We start from the raw sequence: 19,520 nt of genomic DNA on the forward strand, positions 1-19,520 counted from the left end.
ATGCAGTAGATACATACGGGCCAGCTTGAGGCGTGTCTTTGTTATCATAACATTTACTTTGGTACAATCCATCCATTCATGCTCTTCCGGGCTGGAGTTCATCACCACACACTGATGGTGCACGCATGTTATTTATATTTTCTACGAGTTCCACTAGTAGTAACGTTAGGTTAAACAATTCATTATAGAATATTACAATATTATGATATTTAGTTTACAGAATGAAAGACACTCCGTTATCTAACTGTGAGCGCGACTTCTTGCTTAAAGCAATTGAAGAGAAAAAGGTAAGGAGGAGGCATGTTGCATCCTGTGTCGTTGTGGGACCAGTGGGAACATAGACAATATCTAGCTCTGGTCCATAGCTCAATGCCTTCAACCCCCCCCCCCCCTCCCCCCACATACACACACACACACACACACACACACACTGCATGCGTGTACATTTATCTGTGTAGGGCCTACACAGTTTACAGAAGTACATCTCAGTTGTACTTCATAATGTTACTGATCACGTTTCAGACCTCCAGTTCTAGTCAACACAGAATGGGGGGACTTTTTATTATTTCCACAGAACTCTAAGGTATATTAATGACATAGTAAAATGTTGAAAATGTGTGGTATTCTGGCCTGGGTTCTAGTTTGGGAGGTGTTCATAATAATCTAAAATATTCTTCAGAAATGAGAATATTCAATAGTTTTGATCAATTTAGTGTCTGCTAAATGCCTAAATTGTAAATTGATCAATCAGAAAATTGATTGAATACTTTACAGTTTGCAAAAAAGGTACATTTAAAGACTAACAATAATATGCAAAACATTGAGTCTATACTAGTAATAAAAAATAAATTAAATATGTACTGTAAACAGTTGGAGGGGAGGCGGTAGGGGCATATATCGTGATAAGGTAAGACATTTACATTTTCGAAAGGAAGAAGCACGCACAACTCCAGCTGACATTTACAGTCACAAAGACCGGTTTTGAATAAGTGTACGGACTGGAGTTACACCTTTTTATGACTGTTCTACATTTTGGTGGCATAGCAAATAGCAGTAGAACAAATTTAACCCCTTGTTTGAGCCCAACCTGGATTGATCCAATATATATATATATATATATATATATTGGATAAGAGTATAGAGAAGGTCTGAATCAGTTTACTTCCTTTTCCTACAGCGTCTAGATGGCCGGCAGACATATGACTACAGAAGCATAAAGATCTCATTTGGGAGCAACCATGGATGCTGCTTTGTTGATCTGGGAAAAACCAGGTCAGTGTTTGCACACACATTTTGGATACCCTTTGTACCTTGTATAATTGGTAATCTATTTGAATGGAGTGTACTTAAGTTCTTAATTTACATTTTAGCTTATTGTCTTACATGCATTGTTAATAAGTTAACAACCCGAATGAGTTAAGAGGTTAAGTAAAAGTATATTATAAACAAGAAAAAAAGACTACTACAGTATCAAAGCAATTACAATTTACAATTTAGGCATTTAGCAGACGCTCTTAATCCAGAGCGATTTACAGTAAGCAAGAACAACACATGGTAATAATACATCAACAGTGATGCACATAGTCTGCATCCATGACGCAATTATGTCACCCTCCGGGGGTCCTGGGATGCAATACTGTACTCAGTACTGTACTAGTGTACTCTAACGTTGTTGAACTTGAAGTAGGACTCGTAAAATGTCCCTGAGACCCATCTAAAAGACCCACCTCTGGGTCCTGGAACCCATTACATTGAAAACCTATTTACATCACTGCATCAAATTCATAAAAACAAATAGTCAATTGCAATTGCAATATTGCAATTACGCATTGCAATTATACAGTTACCCTTAAAACTAAGAAAATCGCTGAAAAAAAATGTTTTTTTAATGACAGTCACTACAACCACAAATGTCCCAAGAAACTAGCTAGCCTAGCCACCGAGTTTGCTAGCGCTCTGGGAGAACAGAGCAGCTGAATTCTTTGTTTTGATTAGGTGGTGAATGGTGCTGGTTTAACCCACGGCTAGAAGGCTGTTTCAACCAATCAGATTGCTTCCTCAAAACGACCTGTGGTATAATAATCATTAATCAAGCTAAGAACCTAACATCCATCTAACAGTGGAATAATAATATCTATACAATGAAACTCTGCGTATACACTTTAGAGTGCTATGTCTACAATGCTATTTAAATTACATAAATTGAGCCCTAGCATACGCCTGTAAGGTCATCGAGCCTAGGGCAAGTGCTACGGGCTAAGATGGAGTCTGAACAGTTGAGTTTACAGACTATGGTGGAAAATTGGGAGTGAGTCTGCGATTCTGATTGCAATGGGAAGTGCATTCCATAGTTTTGGAGCCAGTTTGGGACATGTGGAGCGTTGTCTACGCAATTGGTTGCAGCTCATTTTAGAGGGATTTTCACTAAGTAGGCAATGATGCATGGCAAAATGCCAATACTGTTTGTTAACTCAATTTCTGTATTCAGTATCATGTCACTATTGTTGATGTCAATGTCCTTTCATTCAACTGTACAGAGTCATGGCCCAGGTGTCCTGTGAGTTGGTTGTTCCCAAAGAGAATCGGCCAAATGAAGGAATCATGTTCTTCAACATAGAATTGTCACCCATGGCCTCACCAGCATTTGAAGTGGGAAGGTAGGAAAGCTAGCAGACAATCCTGCATTTTGACTTTAATTACTGCCACTGATTATTGTCTTTGGCTTTTACAAAATTGAATAGTCAAGTCAACTCATAACACATGTACTTGTATGTAAGGGCTAATTTATGCTTTCTTGAAACCACATGTTTTATTTGTCGAATAGAGACTACAATATGATTATTTGTGTTTGTCTCTACAGGCAGTCTGACCTGCTAGTGAAGCTAAACAGACAACTGGAGAGATGCTTGAGGAACTCAAAGTGCATTGACACAGAGTCTCTGTGTGTGGTATCTGGAGAAAAGGTAATACTTGCACATTATGAAACCGTACATTTTACATGATCCCCCATTAAACATGCATTGTTAGTTGTACTGCATGGTCTTCAACGTTGCTAAATATTTGCGTCTCCCACTTCTGCGCTCTCTTCACTGGCTTCCGGTTGCAGAATGAAACCCCCACACCTTCAAGACATAATATCCCCTCACACCCCTTCCTGCTTACTTAGATCAGCTAACACAGGACATCTGTCCCCCCCTTCCCTACGTGACGTCACCCTGGCCATCGCTCCAAGCATCCTAAGCTGTACTGGAATACCGGTACACGCTGGGTAAAACATTAACATAAATTATTGGCATTGGCAACATGCCCTCCGATTAAGTACTTTTATCACCTTGAATATAATGGGTATTATGTTTTACCCCGGCCCATTTTCTCCCCAATTTAGTCGTCATGCCAATTAATCCAATTTAAAACTTCCACCTCGCTCGTTATTCAACTAACCAATCAACAAATCAAACCATGAAGAGTCCTTTTTTTAATTGTTCCACATGTTCCAAATTGACAAAATGACAGATGTTTCAGCTATCAATTTACAATTAAAATGTAGGCATTTAGCAGACGCTCATAATCCCGAGCGATTTACAGTAAGCAAGAACAACACAAGGTAATACAACAAATGCATAGAAAGTCATTAAGAATCATAAGTAAGCTAAGAACCTAACATCCATCTAAAGCAGAATATCTGTACAATCAAAAATATTGACTTTTATTTCTGAGTGTGACCCTTCACGGTTTGATTAATGAATCCTTCCCCACATTGCTGAGGAGTATGTGCAGTGACAAATATCATCCTCCCCACCCTGCTTCCCTCCCCCGAACGTGGTCCAATTGTGATCGTATAGAGTAGACGCTCAACAAAGCCGGATGCACCGCATGTCATGATGATACCTGTAAGGTGACACTTTGCGTTTAAACTCACATGCTATGATAACAATGCAGGCATTCTTTCTAGGTAGGATGATGTTCTTTCTAGGTAGGGTGATGTGATATATTGGCAGTACGACACATGTACTCTGGAATTCAAAATCAGCTCACGTTAATAAAATATACCAGTAAATTGCAGGCATTTCAAGCAGTTGGGAACTGGGTTCTAGAAACTTCACCAGTCTGGCTCCCATGCTGTGGAATGACAGCAGATACAAACTGCAGTGCAGACTCACTCCTCAAGTCCTCATCCTCTGAAAACATACTTCTTCAGACTCCACCTCACTCCTAACTCACTCACTAAATGCTTAAATTGTACTGATTGTGTATGTGTGAACAGGTATGGCAAATCAGAGTGGATGTTCATACGTTGAATCATGATGGTAACCTGATGGATGCTGCCAGTATAGCTGCTATCACTGCTCTTTGCCACTTCAAACGGCCTGACATAGGAATCCAAGGAGACGAAGTTACTGTGGTGAGTAGACTGGGATCCCATTTCTCCTGTTTGTAATTTAAATCTTGTGATCATGTTATATTTGAAACATATAAGAGAGATTTACAAAGGCAGCCTAATTGATAAACACCAGTTAATTTGAATGCGTTGAATGTCATTTAATTGTCCCAAGAGAAAATGTATCCACATGTTAGTCTAAGAAATTATGATAAAACAAAGTGCTACACCCCTGTGTTCTGTCAGTATGGTCCTGAGGAGAGAGACCCTATTCCTCTGAGCATCTACCACATGCCAATCTGTGTCAGCTTCTCCTTCTTCCAACAGGGGTAAGGACAATACATGGCCATAAATGTAGATTGTCATAAATATACAGGGATTTACCTTGTGGGTACTACTGGTCCAGAGGCTTGTTTGACGACCTGCAATATGAAACAGTACAGGATAAGATGCAGATGAAGCAAGTTCAGCAAGGAAATTATTTGACAGTAAAGTATGTATTATTGGTCAGCTACACCCACAAGTTCTTCCAACAATCAATTTTAGTGATCTTTCTTTCCTGTTCAAATAGAGAACAGAAAAGCAAAAAACATAAAGCAACATCAAAATCAATAATAGCATATGACAAAAACATAAAAAAGGCAGTGAAATAGGCAAAACAGTGAGTACAATAGCAAAACTCAGCAAAAAGGGGGTGAAAAAGTAGGTCTTGAGCTGTGTTTTATTGTCTCTTCAAATATGATGTATTTAACTAAACGTATCTGTCTCCAAATATGAATTTCCTCTCACCCTATCTTCTGCACATGTGTCTGTCCTCCTCACTTCTTTACACCGGTCCAGTACCTACCTGCTTGTAGACCCGTGTGAGCGTGAGGAGCGTGTGATGGACGGCCTGTTGATGATCGCCATGAACAAACACAGAGAGATCTGCTCCGTCCAATCCAGTGGGGGCATCATGTTGCTCAAAGAACAGGTAATACTACCTTACTAAAATACTAATACCATGGCAGCCAGCAGGCAAACTATCACAAGTCTCTTTTCTAATATTTGCATAGTGCATAGTGTACAGAAGGCAGCAATGCCACTGAAGTATGGTACAAGGGATACTTTTTGACTCGATGCAATGTTTTCTATGGTGTTTTAGGTTCTGAGATGTAGTAAGATTGCCAGCGTCAAAGTGTCTGAGATCACAGAGCTTATCATTAAAGCCCTGGAGAATGATAAGAAAGCCAGGTAATTAGTTGCATCATACTTATATGTGGGCCTGCCCTGTGGTAGCTGAGATGTTTGTCCCTAGAGTGTAGACCCAAATGATCCCTCGGGTATCGTTGTTATTATTATCATTATGTTTTATTTCTTATGATTTCATCTCACCAGGAAGGAAGGGGGAAGGTGCGGCTTTGCAGAGTCTATGCCCAGGGAACGAATCACAGCACTGAAAGTGGACGAGACTCCAATGGAGATGGAAGAGGTCACAGAAAGAGCCAATGATATTGTACAGCGAGCTGAAGCCCCGCCTGAAACGTATCTTTGACTGTGAATTTGAAGGGAATTTATTTTCCTGAACCTGCATTAACAAATCTTAACACAAAAATCACCCGGTACTGATAGTCATCTGTGTGACTCAGAATATAGAGGAGTGGTGGTTCTTAGGAACAGGAATAACAATAGACTTTCCATATTGTATGTGGACGGGACCTTAATCCTGCATGTCAGGGTGCCATCTCCTGTGCTTCCTGCGCCAGGCATGGGCCAGGTGGGCCAGGTTCTGAAGAATAATTGGGGACTGGAAGAGGATGAGGAGGACGAGGAGGAGCAGGAGGAGGAGGTAACGATAGAAGAGGACCAACATGAGAGGGAGGACACAGGGAGAGGTAAATTAAACATTTCGTAAAGGGACATTTATGATGTACACAACTGATGAGTAAAACTTATTTTTGTTTGAAGTAAAACTTCAGACAATGTAGTGGCATAGGTAATTATAATGGTAAAGAAAAAAAAGTGTGGGGAAAAAATTGTAGTTTTATACAAATAGGATAATAAAATTAGATTAGCGTATGTGCAATTTATATGTATGACATATACAGTATCAGTAGCTGCCACAGTACCTGGTTATGGTTATCATAGAAACAACAATGATACAATCCATATGGACAGAAAACGCTTAGTATGTTTTGACCTTTCTGTGTTCCTACAAGTTCCATGTAATGATGCATTTTGCAGGTACAGTATGCATCACCAGGTGCCTGGCATGTGATGTCTGGTCACCATTACATCAGCCTGACTCATATTTTCTGATGTCAAAATCACCATTTTGCCATAAACAAGAATAAACTAAGCTTGTTGTTGTTTGGCTTTGAAGCAGATGTGGTAGTTATATCGGACAGTGAGGAGGAAGAAGTGATCATACTCAATCCAGAGACATCTACCAAGTAAGCACCTTCACAATACTATCTTGAACATGGTTTGTGTCACTAACACACTAATATATTATCATTTGTTTTAATTCAAAATAATAATGTAATGGTATGTTGTTAACCATCAGATCTGCATGTGTAAAAAGTTAAAACATGAATACATGAATGCTTCTTTCTTTCTGTTAGGAATGCAGGACCAACATCTTGCCACCAAGGGGCAGCAAAGACCAAGAAGAAGATGAAGTAGCACAGCGATAAAGCAGTCACAGCCCTCTGTGAGCTGTAGCTGCTGTTAGGATTTGAGTAAAGTTCATGTTCCTACTGGTTAGGATGGGTAAATGCAGAGGGCAAATTACACATTATGTGCCATATGTACTACACAATTGTATTTTTTATGATAAAACATGATTGTAAAAAGCTCTTTCAAATCTGTATGTGTGTAGTATGTTTTCAATCTATGACACACAAGTAATGTCATGACGTGTAACTCCAAATTTGGGCATGGCTTCAGCTGGATCAGAGCACCTTTTACTTTTAATGAAAGTTCAACATTTTAAAAGGTGTAACAACATGGATGTATTTCTGTTGCTTACTGGAAGTGTGCATACACACACAATTTGGCATTGATATGGTCCAGAGTCTCAGACACTTACAATAGACCCACCCATAGACAGCTATCCTCCTTTTGATTATTTGGAATACATGTTTGAACTATGATTTGCTTTTTTCTGGGTTCATTTATTTGGAGAGAATACGACTAGTGAGAGTGTTTAAACAATGTTAGTCCTCTTATAAGAAGCACCTGACGGGTGAGCAAACGTTCAATGTAAATAAAATGTCTGACTGATGGTATAAAATAATGTCTTAATTTGCACTGAAATGGACCTGGCGCAATCAATCACTACACACTCCAAGCAACGTGGTAAAGCAACAGGCTTTACCACGATCTTAATCCCTCTTTAGCACATGATGTATTTGGCTGGTAAACTTGTCATTGTCATTAAAATGTCATTTGCATAAGAAGTACAGGATCTTGGAGCACCTTATGTATCCTGCACCTCTTATGCTGAAATTGGGTCATCTTTGCATATCCCTCCCAAATGCATGTACGAGTAGCTTCTTATACTTCAGAGGCAAGCACAACTAGGTCTGATTACATAATCACCTAATCAACAATTATCAAGTAAATGTCATGATAATGACTACAGTCTGGGTAACATTACAATACCCAACAATTACCATTTAGGCAAAATGATGTATGCAAGCTATTTGAAGGACAGGTGTTTTGTGTATTTTATCTCTTTTCATAGAAAGGACTTCTGTACACTATCTTCTTCACACATATTTATAGGGAACAACCTTTGGGATAGTTGGCACACCTGTTGCTCTACAGGTGTGCCTGTGCCTTATAGTATTGCCTACTTTTGCAATGCCAGGGAGTGCATATGATTGACATTGTGCTGTATGCACAGCAACCAGAACCTCAGTTTAGCCTCTACAGCAGTTTCAGCAATAGCTAAGTTAAATAAAACCCTGCCCTCCTGCTCTTTCAAAATAGCAGCCAGGAGCTCAGGTAGTGTCTGGAAGCTGCATGCAAATTGTGCTTTGGCAAACTTCCAAACAAACTTCATGACTCCTAGCAATCCATCACAGATAAAGTCATAGAGGAGTGTGCCATGGCCCTGATGGGCCTCTGCAGTGGCGTGCACAGATAGACACTAGGGGGTGTACAGTGTACACTAGTGTACAGTATGTGGACCATGGTGACATTGATCAATTCTTGATAAAAAGCTTCTAATATATTATTTAGGCCCCAAAATCTATAAATCTCACATTATTAAGGCAACCGGCCGGTTCCACACGCTGCACAAGGTGCCCTTTTTTCACTTGAGCACCTGCCCCTCTAAATGTCTGTGCACGCCACTGGGCCTCTGGAAGGCACAGTGCAAAGAACAAGGCATTGGTGGGGCCATTACAGAGCAAAATGGGCAGCGGGCCACAGTAGCACCCCCGCAATCCGTACTCTGAGCTCAGCAGAGGGCTGAAGGCATGGCCTGTGTTCTAATAAGAGACCGTGGTGTCCTGGAGAATGGTCTGCACACACTAAAAGTAACTTCTGTTGGGCCTCATGTAGGAAACAAAGGTTTTAGTTTCATGAATTATCATCAATTTCATCATTTGATAATACTGTCAATCTATTACTTGCCAGGACAACAGCCACACCACACTACGTGTCAGCAAATCCGATGCTCCTGTGGGGTGATGCAGCAGAGGTGAGAAGTCCTCATATCTGTAAGAAGAAAAAACAATCAGCTGTGCATCGGTACAGTGTCAGTATGTTATGTGAACTGACAGTACAGTATGTGACTTGTCTTGCACTGAACAAAAATAAATTTGAATTAAGTTACTTACATATTACATAAGAGAAGAGCAAGAGGAATTGTCCTCAGGCTATGAGCAAAAAGGGTGTGACCAACAGCTGCAGTCATGCGAGGCACATCAATAAACTTATTTGACATCCATCCATCCATCTACCCATGTCCCACACGCCTACTCATCCATCCAGCAAACATATTCTCATTCTTTACTGAAGTAAAAGTATCAATACTGCAATATTGAAGTACTCTAGCTTTTACAAGTAAAAGTCCAGAATTCAATTTGTCGCGATGCTGCAAGGCATTGTGAGCTTGAGCTTGTAAAATCTAAGTAATTAGTAACTAACGTTCTCAAATACATTTAGTGGAGTAAAAGTACAATATTTGGATCTGAGATGTAGTGGAGTAGAAGTAAAAGTATTGGAAATTGGAAATACTCAAGTACAAATACCTTAAAATTGTATTAGTACAGTACTTTACCACTTTTCAACATCTTCATATAATTGGTCCTCACTAATGGAGGAATGATCATGATAAAATAGCACCACCTGGAGTCTTTGGGGAGGAGGTCGTATGGCACTCGTCGTATGGCGTTCGTCGTAAGGCGTTCGTCTTACGGTTGCGCATGGACGATTGATTGATTGAAATATTTATTAACAGTTTGCAGAATTACAGTACATTTCAAGCACAAACTCAATACAAAGACTGTTAACTGTGAGTGGACGACCCAATTAAGCATTACACTTGTTTACAAGAGGGTCCACCATGTTCAATTCATCAAAACAGAGACGTACAAATAGACACTTCTATATAGTCAAAGAACATAACAGGAATTCATCATAAGGGAGGTAAAAAGTATAAGTAAAAGGTATACAGTGAGGGGAAAAAGGGGTGGGCGGTGGGGGGGATTCAGATTTTACGGAGGCCAGTTTCGAATTGCAGCCGTCCGTAGGTGCCCTTTGAGAGCGGTTTTGAAGGAGTCAAGGGATTCGCATGTCTTAATGACTGTTGGTAGGGCGTTTGTGCCGAATCTGGGTTGTACATGGTTCGTTGCACTTCCTCTGGTGTTGTGGGTGTGGACTTCGTTAACATTAAGGAAGTATCTAGACAGGTACATGGGTATCTTGGTGGTGTATCGAATCTTGTGGACCAGACCCATTGCAAGATTCTGTACTCTGTCGTCAACCCTAAGCCATTCCAGCCTGTCAAAGTGGGCAGGGGTGAGGTGGGTTCGGGGGGTGAGGCCAAGTAGGAGCCTGACCAGTTTGTTTTGGGAAGTCTGGAGCCTAGTTTTCAGGGCCTTTGAGGTGCTATGGTACCAGGAGGTGCATGCATAGTCAAATAAACCTTGTACGAGGGCTCCTGTTAAGGTCTTCAAGGTGTTTTTTTTGACCAGTGAGGAGATCCTGTAAAGGAATCTTGTTCTTTGATTGACTTTTTTGATTACGTTGGTGGCCATTTTATCACCGGAAAGATTAGCCTCCAGGATGGAACCTAGGTAGGTAATTTCATCTTTACGTGTGATAACATTGTCACCCACTCTAACCAAGAAGCCATTTGCCTTGCTGAGATTACTATTAGATCCAAAGAGAATGGATTCAGTTTTTCCCAGGTGTAAAGATAGTTTGTTATCAGCGAGCCAGGTGCACGCTAACCCCCAGCAGGAACCTGAGAAGGAGAGAAGAGAGTTTTGTTTTAATTGTTTGATCCACTTTTGGCGAAGTGAATGTAGTAGTTCTAGTGCATAAAAAGCTAATTTGAGGGAAGCGGGGAGAGGAGCTGCTATGGAGGTGAAGGGGTGAGGGTGGGATGCGAGAGGCCTGTAGGAAGGCGGCTAGTGTGCGACGCAGCGAGGCGGGCGAAACATGGAGGAATCTGGGTGGTACTGGGCAGGTATAAATAGGGACAGGTAGATTGACGTGGAGGGCGGAGAGTGGCATGAAGGGCAGGGTCGATGTGTGTTTCTCTGCCTCCTGAACATCTGTTGTTCAACTCCATTAATAGGACATGAGGACTTATACCTGTTCAGAATATTGCTAATAGCAGCTAAGAACGAGGAGATGGTTGAAAGCAGACCCTCCTAGAGAGGAGCACTGGATGGAAATTATTGAAGAAATATATCTCATGGAGAAAATGACTCATAATCTGAGGACCAAGGCGGAGCTATTTGAAAAACGTTGGGAAAAATGGCATTTATACAAGAGTGAATAGTGTGTACCCCCCCCCCCCCTCTTTAGCACCATTTTTGTCCTACACAGTCTGTGTCTCATAGGAGGGCTTTGGGCTGTTCAGAAGCCTGTCCACCAGCGACATCATCGATGGGGAATCCAAGCTAATAGAAACTGCAGGCTTTTCAGGAATTATGAATTCCTGAAAAGTTGCAATGCGAAAATGCAAGCCATCATTCTCACGATAATACAAATCTAAATATTATATATTTTAAAAAAAAGCCTAACAATGATGTGGACTCTGTGGACGAGTTTCTGAACTCGTCCACAGAGTTTCTGAACTCCTATGAGACACTTTTTTTTAGACATTGTTTTGCTATTTTATCATGAACATTAGTGAGGAGCAATTATATGAAGATAGGTTGAAAAGTGGTGAAGTGGTCCTTTAAGTAAATGTACTTAGTTACATTCCACCACTCCCATCCAGTTCCTTGAGTGAGAGTAATACTCAGTAAGAATCAGTGAATGTTCGGTTCGTACAAGAATCACATAAAATCCAGGCCAATAACCAAGAAATTATCAACAACTTTTTTCTTGCTACATTCAAACAATAACACAGAAATGCAGATACTTGTCTGTCTGGTTATTTTTGCCTAGCTGCTGGCGGAACAGCATGTGGGGGCAGTACAGTATGCATACTCGTATGTCTAACCACTTAAGCCTTATTTTAACATTTTAATACTATGTGCATGATGGTGTTGCGTGGCGAAAATAGCAAATCTTCAGGGTCACAACATGTCACATTTGCCGTTCTGGAAGATGTTTTGCCTATAACAACATGCTCAAAACAAGGACGCCAGGTTGAATGTGGTTATAATATGTACTTCATCGACATAATAACAGTATAGAGCCCCCCACACAGGGACCTACTGTAAGGGGAGATGTACTGTGATGTGCATTTGTGCATGTGATGATGTGGATGATGTGGGGGGGGGGGGGGGGGGGGGGGTTGCTGAAACAAATCAGTTTAAAAAAGCATCTGCAGAACCTAACTCTGATCAGGCTGTCCCAACTTCCCAAGGGGCACTGAACCTGGTCGTAGACCCGGGCCGGCGGGCACCAGAAAGACTTGATCTGGCCCTGCATTCTCAAGACATATGACTGACGCAACGCACGCACGCACACACACACACACACACGCACGCACGCACGCACGCACGCACGCACGCACGCACGCACGCACGCACGCGCGCACGCACGCGCACACACACACACACACACACACACACACACACACACACACACACACACACACACACACACACACACACACACACACACACACACACACACACACACACACACACACACACACACACACACACACCATATTTACTAATCTGGAAATAAGCCACATGAATCACATATATCAAACTGGGGAATATTTGAGAGACATTTTTATAGGCATATCAGTAGCCTACCTCTGCATACATATATAATAGTATGCAGACGTAGGTAGGCTCTCACGCACACACAAACACACTCAGCAAATTGTCAAGCCAAAGCAGAATCTATGCACTTCCTCCTTCAAACAGTTTATAATAGATTAGCCAAAAGCAAAACCATGTGATAGAAGAGGAAGCAATTGGATACATGGATCATACATTCATACTATATACTTTAATTCAATCCAGATGAGCGTTGACTCAGTGCAGCAGTGGTTCTCAACCTTTTTTGGATCAGGCCCACAAGTGTGCATTTTCAGAGCAATCAATTGTGATCTGGCTTCGATATTTTCAAGATTTTAAAGAAAGAAATACCATGACCTCTATTTTGTTATGTTAATGTTGTATTATCAATACCATCTAAGTGTTTTGCTAATTATTTTGGGGCCCAATTGCAATACCCTCGTGACCCACCAGTGGGCCCCAGTCCATAGTTAACAACGACGGCACCTTTCTTGGTTATTTTGGTGGTGTACAGATGTTTCAGTGTATAATTCAAATGGACACGTGGGTTACACGCCAACGGTATTAACCCATTAAGAGGCCGATTCTACAAATGCCTTCTAAATCAGTAGTTCTCACACTTTTCTAAAAAATAAAATAGCAAATGTACAAGCTTGCAGGGCTTTTAATGGGTTAACAGTACATTTACTGTAAATCATAATGCACATTGAATATTCTATGGTTTTATGTGTCTGCTGTGTAATGCAGTAATGGTTGATTAATCTTATGCTTATCGTTCTCATTTCATACCTTCTTTGCAATTAATCACCACAGTCTTGTAGAACAGATGTGTGGCTTTGATACCGATCAACAATAATAAGCACCAAGAAGTTATTTTCCACACGCTAAATGACAAAGCCATAGGTTTATAAGATTATTTGTCCTCTCACAGTGTGTGTGTGTGTGTGTGTGTGTGTGTGTGTGTGTGTGTGTGTGTGTGTGTGTGCGTGCGTGCGTGCGTGCGTGCGTGCGTGCGTGCGTGCGTGCGTGCGTGTGCGCGTGTGCGTGTGTGTGAACCTTCTAAATAGTTAGGTAAAGTCTTCACAAATGTGTTCATGAAGGTGTCAGCTGCTGAAAGTTGGGGTACCATTTACAAACTATATGCAGGCAACATTTACCAAAATGTCATTCTGCTTTAAGTAGCATGTGACAGGAAAAACACGTCCATAGCCACTTTTCCAAATGTGATGACTCATCACATTTGATGCTATAGCCGTTTGTAGCCCCAGGAGTATTTTTCATGCCAAACAAATGATTGCAACGGATCGCAGAATCATGAAAAAACCCTAGTTTGACCCATCACATGCATTAAGGAACTGTATTGGCGCTGGTCTAATCTAATAATAGTGTAGTATAATCCAATACACCTCCACATACTGTCTCACACCCTTGAACATCTTCAGGTGCATAGCTCTTCTGTAAATGTATTAAAAAGAAACCAATCAAACCAACTTCTTGGAAACTGGTTTCCAAGAAGTTGGAAACCACCAGGGTACAATTGAAAGTGGTGCCTCGGGTGCTCACAACCAGTGTTTGACAGTAAATATAATACCAGCAGGGGATTTGTGTTCTTGACACTGCACCAGGATCTCCTACTGGTTGGTTGGGGCTACTGTTCAGCTGGGAGGGGATCTGGGGGAGATAGTGTGAGGTTTTGTGAACCTCTGTCACTCTGCACGTGGATAAAAGAAGATTGGGAACTAAGGAAGAGTAACTTCCTGTTACCGTTCATGCTATCAACCACCACTACTTATACCTATTGAGTACACTTGCCAGGTGAAAAAGAGCCGCTGTGTCCCTCTCGCTCTGATGGTTGAGGTTGTAAACAACCACATTCCGATATAAATTCAAATGGGCATGTGATTGTCTACATCCTCCCAAGATCAACAGTCAGGACTGGCAGCAAAAGGGACATGTTAGGAAATGTGTTTGTGAATTGCCATGTAAGCATGCCACCGGCCTACTGCACAATACTGTGAGAGCCATATAAACCTCACTTTAAGTTTGTGATGTGCAGAAGGTGGAATACTACAAGCCAAAGTTCTTAAATCCATCCATCCATCCATCCATCCATCTTCAACAGCAGCAGCTCCACCAGAGAGCTCCAGACTTCCCTCTCCAGAGCAACATTAGTAACTTCCACCTGGGGGATCCCAAGGCGTTCCAAGGCCAGTGAGTCGATGTGATCCCTCCATCTGCGCCTTGGTCTGCACCGGGGTCTCCTCCCAGTGGGACTGTGACGTGCCTCGAGGACCTCCCTAGGGAGATGCCCCGGAGGCATCCTAACCAGATGTCCGAACCTAAGCTGGCTTCTTTCCAGGCGAAGAAGCAGCGACTCTACTCCGAGTCTCTCTCGCGTGACTGAACTTCTCACCCTATCTCTAAGGGAGATGCCAGCCACCCGTTGAAGAAAACTTTGGCCGCTTGTATTTGCGACCTTATTCTTTCAGCCATCATGACCCACACTTCATGACCATAGGTGAGAGTAGGAACGAAGATTGCTCGGTAGACAGAGAGCTTTGCCTTCTGGCTCAGCTCTTTTTTCGTCACAGTGCCGGTACAGTGACTGCATCAAATCAATGAATTGCAGGCGTATGAATAACTGTAACTGTATGAATGAATGGTTGAATAAATCGATGAATGAATAGTTGAAAGGTCACTTGATAATCCATTATCCATTTTTATCTCTTTACCTGAAAGGTCTGCATCAAAGGGATGGTGTTTCTTTCAACAGCCTGTTGAAAGTGCAGTGAGTGCAGCTGTGTTCTCTTCACATAGTCACACAAACGCACACACACACGCGCGCACACGTGCACACACACACACACACACACACACACACACACACACACACACACACACACACACACACACACACACACACACACACACACACACACCTTAGTAGCTCAGTCAGTGGAAAAGTACTGGAGGGAGCAGAGACCACTGCAAGGCTGTGACTGACTTCATGCATCTGACATGGGCTCTGACTTGTTCAGATTACACAAACAACATAAACTCTAGGTGTGTAACGATACAGCTAGTAACTGCATCAAAAATCGATTTAATTTCAACAATCGAAGTATATCAATATGTAAACAACTTTGTATCTAATCGTATTGCTTTGCAATGCAAATAATCAGTATTGAATCGTACTTGTGCGCTGTATAGCAATTTTAAGAGGAAAAACGTTTCTTTGCTAGATAGAATTAACTTATATCGTACATGTATCGTGCATGATAAGTATGGTATCACTGTTAAAATGTATCGTTACACCCCTATAAACTACACACATACTGTACACACCATCCACAGGTAGATCATTTCATTGCCATCTTTGACTAACCAGCTTAACATGTTTAGCATATGTTATGGAGCGAGCATGCTGCCATCCACAGTTAATTACATCGTTCTTGATCCGGGTATAGCACACCACACGTGCAGGAGCATTCAAATCAATGTTTATTTTGAGTGGCATATACTGTCATCCATATAGTAGTTGTTTAAACAGTAAAACTGTGACAAAGTTCCCACAGTGGCTTCTGCATGTTTGCTCAACATAGTGTTATAGCCTATATTAAGCCTTTTTGTTATCAACCCTAAAAGCTGCAATGTAAATGTTACAAGAAACAATGCCAATTCAAACACCAGAGGTGTGTTGAGCAGTGAGCACGTTACATTTGCTCAAGTTCCAGTGTGCCTGCTGGTGGTATAAAAGTGACCTTTATAAGTAAGTACCGTTACTTACAAGAGTGTACACACTAGCTGTGCTCAAGCAAGGTCACAGAGCGACAGAAAGTTTTCTATATAGTGTCTGAGTAAGTAGAGACACGTCAGAATTCTCCATGACAGAACAAGCCTTCTGTCCTGCTTCCAGGGGCCCCGACTGACGAGCTGATATGGAGCGAATATGATTCGCGAAATAACAGGTCGTATATATGTTACTCATATTCAAGTAATGTTCTTATTCATCTTAGGGGAATGCCCCCGTATAACCAATAAATATAAGCCAGTCTAGGGCTAATCGGTAACACTGAGTTCTGCCTTTCATTGTACGGTGGAATGATTTAGAAGATCAAAGCTTTGGGTAGTGGGTAATCTCTGTGTGTGTATTATGCCCCCGTACCTCAGGATAAACAGAGCACCCACACATCATGTAGCATCACTGCCTAATGTTTAAGGTGCATATATACCCACTGCTTCTGACGGAAAACACTTTTTTATGGGTCCCTTTATTTTTTGTTTCCTACATTTTAATTATTATCATTTAAAAACATTTTCAAAAAAACGTTCTGTGCCACCCATGTGATTTGGGTGACATGTATAACATCATACATATTTTGAAGAAAACCTGGAGACTTGACATTCATTGGGTCTCATGATCAGCATAAGAACATTATAATGGGTGTGTAAATCATCATCATTTATCTTTCTTTTTTTTCGACCGCAGTTGAGATCATGGACTTCACAATGCCACGCCAGACTTCCCGGTCCTTCATTGCCATCCCCAGTTCCTGCTTACTGATGCATGTGTCCCTAGCAATGACATCAGGGAACGACCGTTTTCTACCTCTGGTCTGCTTTGAGGCAGGATTCCAGGGAAGATATAACCTCATTGTCAGCTCTGTAGCAGTGGCCAGCAAACTGTGTTCTTCTGGATCGGTCACAGACAAGAAAATGTGCCACAGACAAGACCAAGTCTTTGCCACGGACACATTGATGACACCTGTTTGGGTTGTGTAGTTACCTTGCCATGATGTAACTCCAAATGTGGACAAGAAATCTAAAATAATTGCTCTAGTGATTAGAAATTGATAATTGAAAATATGACTTTTTGACTTACATTGTACGCTGAAACAGCTCTCAAAGTCACTCTTTTTATACGTAAACAAACTCAAACAAAGTTGATTCAGACAATATAGATTATAGAGCATCACCAAACCTCGTACTGTTTTTTTTTTCTATTTTTAAAAGAAATGTTAACTTCCTGTTGATTTTACTATTTGAAGATCTGGATCTGGTTCCACAGAGTTCTTCCTAATAAAAATGGCAAAATCAACAGTAAGTTTGTTTTACGTAGGCTACTTAAAGAGTGACTTTGAGAGTTGTTTCAGCGTACAATGTACGATGTATGTCAATGAGTGAATGAGGAGCATATTTTGAATTAGCAATTTCTAATCACTGGAGCAATTATTTTAGATTTCTTTTTCACATTTGGAGTTACATCATGGCAAGGTAACTACAACGCAACCCAAACATCTACCAAAGTGGTCTTACCATGAAAATAGCCGATCTACAAGCTCATAACATGGCACTAAGTTACGTGCTGTGAGCTTGTATGCTGCTGCTATTTTCACTAGTTTGGGTCCCAGGGAGACTTCTCTTTTGGGTCACGGCTAGCCTTTGGGTTTGGGAACCACTGTATTATATTATAGCTTATAGTAGCCCGATAGCGAGTCGCAGGTTCGATTCCCGAGCCTGATGAAATTTGTTGCGTGTCATTCCCCGTCTCTCTCCCTGTTCCTATCACCCAGAAATATCTGCATTCCTGGAATCTTGCCAATTAGAAATGTGAGACAACGAGGGTGGCCTGAGGGTGGTGCTAAAACATAGCTCATGACATCACTCATCTTCCAGGCAGAAGAAATAAACTCACCAAGTTTAGAGTAAATCTGCCCATTGGATTTTGAGATAACTTGTGTGCAAAAGTTTGACCTAAGTAAGGTGGCTGACACCAACATAACAATGAACACAATACCAGGATTGAAGGTTTAGTTTACTGCATGTACATTTATTGGAATACGGTAAAAGTAATAACAGAACAAAGTTGCTGCAGCAGGGTGGAGTGAGAGACAGACAGATTTGAATGAAAGAGTCTGCCTATAGAAAAGAAAATCCACACTCAGCCATTACCGGGGTGTACCATTAACATCTGGCCTACAGGGCACTACAGGGCTCCATGGATTCTCATGGAGCCCTTTAAGGTAGACTCAAGGTGCATGCAGATGTGAAGAAATGAAATCGAAAGGACATACGGAACATACAAAATAATTACTGCAATGTTTGCTATAAGCACACACATACACTTCAACTTGATAATCAATGAAAGGCTCAAACTAAATGAATACTAATTAAAAAGCAAAATATATAATTGATATGCAATACTGAATATAACTATAATCACTGTAGTAATAACATGGCATGTGTATGCCAACATAGAGAAGCAACTTTCAACAGTTACTTTTATGATACAACTTTCACAAAGGTTTCTTTAACACATGTTGAGTTTCTGCTTATTGATAGATTCCAAGTTGGAGACATCTATGGTATGTCAGGATGACAGCAGATGTACTTCCTGTTCTCGGGTTGCACGTTTTCTCTGTGGCAAACGTGCTTATTGTCCGCAATAATTAACAAAATAAAACACCACACTACAAAATATAAATGCAGAATAACGAAAAACAAATGCCAAAACAAAAAATGTCTTCACTGACAGACAGTGGCACTAGTGAAAATGTCATTGGGTCACCTAATGCAGTAGGGCGCATCCTTGCTTAGCGCATTAAGTTTCATGGCAAACTTCCCATTATATTTTAAGATGCCATCTTTGCAATGGAAGGTTTGTCATGTGCTAGATCGAGGAATGGCTACTGGCCACCATGGCTACTGGACAC

The 19,520-nt window shown here is 41.2% G+C and overlaps 2 protein-coding genes across 3 annotated transcripts in view; one reads left to right on the plus strand and one right to left on the minus strand.

Annotated features, from left to right (window-relative positions):
- LOC306921222 (ATP-dependent RNA helicase SUPV3L1, mitochondrial-like) overlaps positions 1-19,520 on the minus strand; it is a gene marked incomplete at both ends in the record, with an annotated part of 427,184 nt that overhangs the window by 172,520 nt on the left and 235,144 nt on the right. The window lies entirely within an intron of this gene.
- Positions 32-7,215, plus strand: exosc9 (exosome component 9). Of its 2 annotated transcripts, none has more exons than XM_079498560.1 (12): positions 32-287; positions 1,178-1,272; positions 2,538-2,657; positions 2,861-2,963; positions 4,265-4,402; positions 4,625-4,707; positions 5,219-5,351; positions 5,523-5,611; positions 5,756-5,902; positions 6,095-6,252; positions 6,741-6,810; positions 6,982-7,215. In XM_079498560.1, exons 1-12 carry the CDS (start codon positions 222-224, stop codon positions 7,040-7,042), a joined length of 1,263 nt encoding a protein of 420 aa, XP_079354686.1. In that variant the 5' UTR covers positions 32-221; the 3' UTR covers positions 7,043-7,215. The 2 variants fall into 2 exon arrangements, with proteins under 2 accessions (XP_079354686.1, XP_079354687.1); XM_079498561.1 differs by having other exon boundaries at positions 33-287; positions 6,744-6,810.

The sequence above is a fragment of the Electrona antarctica genome (assembly GCF_951216825.1).
Source record: "Electrona antarctica genome assembly, chromosome: 4".
Lineage (NCBI taxonomy): Eukaryota > Metazoa > Chordata > Actinopteri > Myctophiformes > Myctophidae > Electrona > Electrona antarctica.

Bases quoted from the DNA above. Each gene is read 5' to 3' on its own strand.
- exosc9 (XM_079498560.1), top strand. From the start codon at position 222: ATGAAAGACACTCCGTTATCTAACTGTGAGCGCGACTTCTTGCTTAAA. The intron at 288-1,177 runs GTAAGGAGGAGG...CTTTTCCTACAG, and splicing joins AAGCAATTGAAGAGAAAAAG to CGTCTAGATGGCCGGCAGAC. The intron at 5,903-6,094 runs GTATCTTTGACT...CCTGCATGTCAG, and splicing joins GCTGAAGCCCCGCCTGAAAC to GGTGCCATCTCCTGTGCTTC.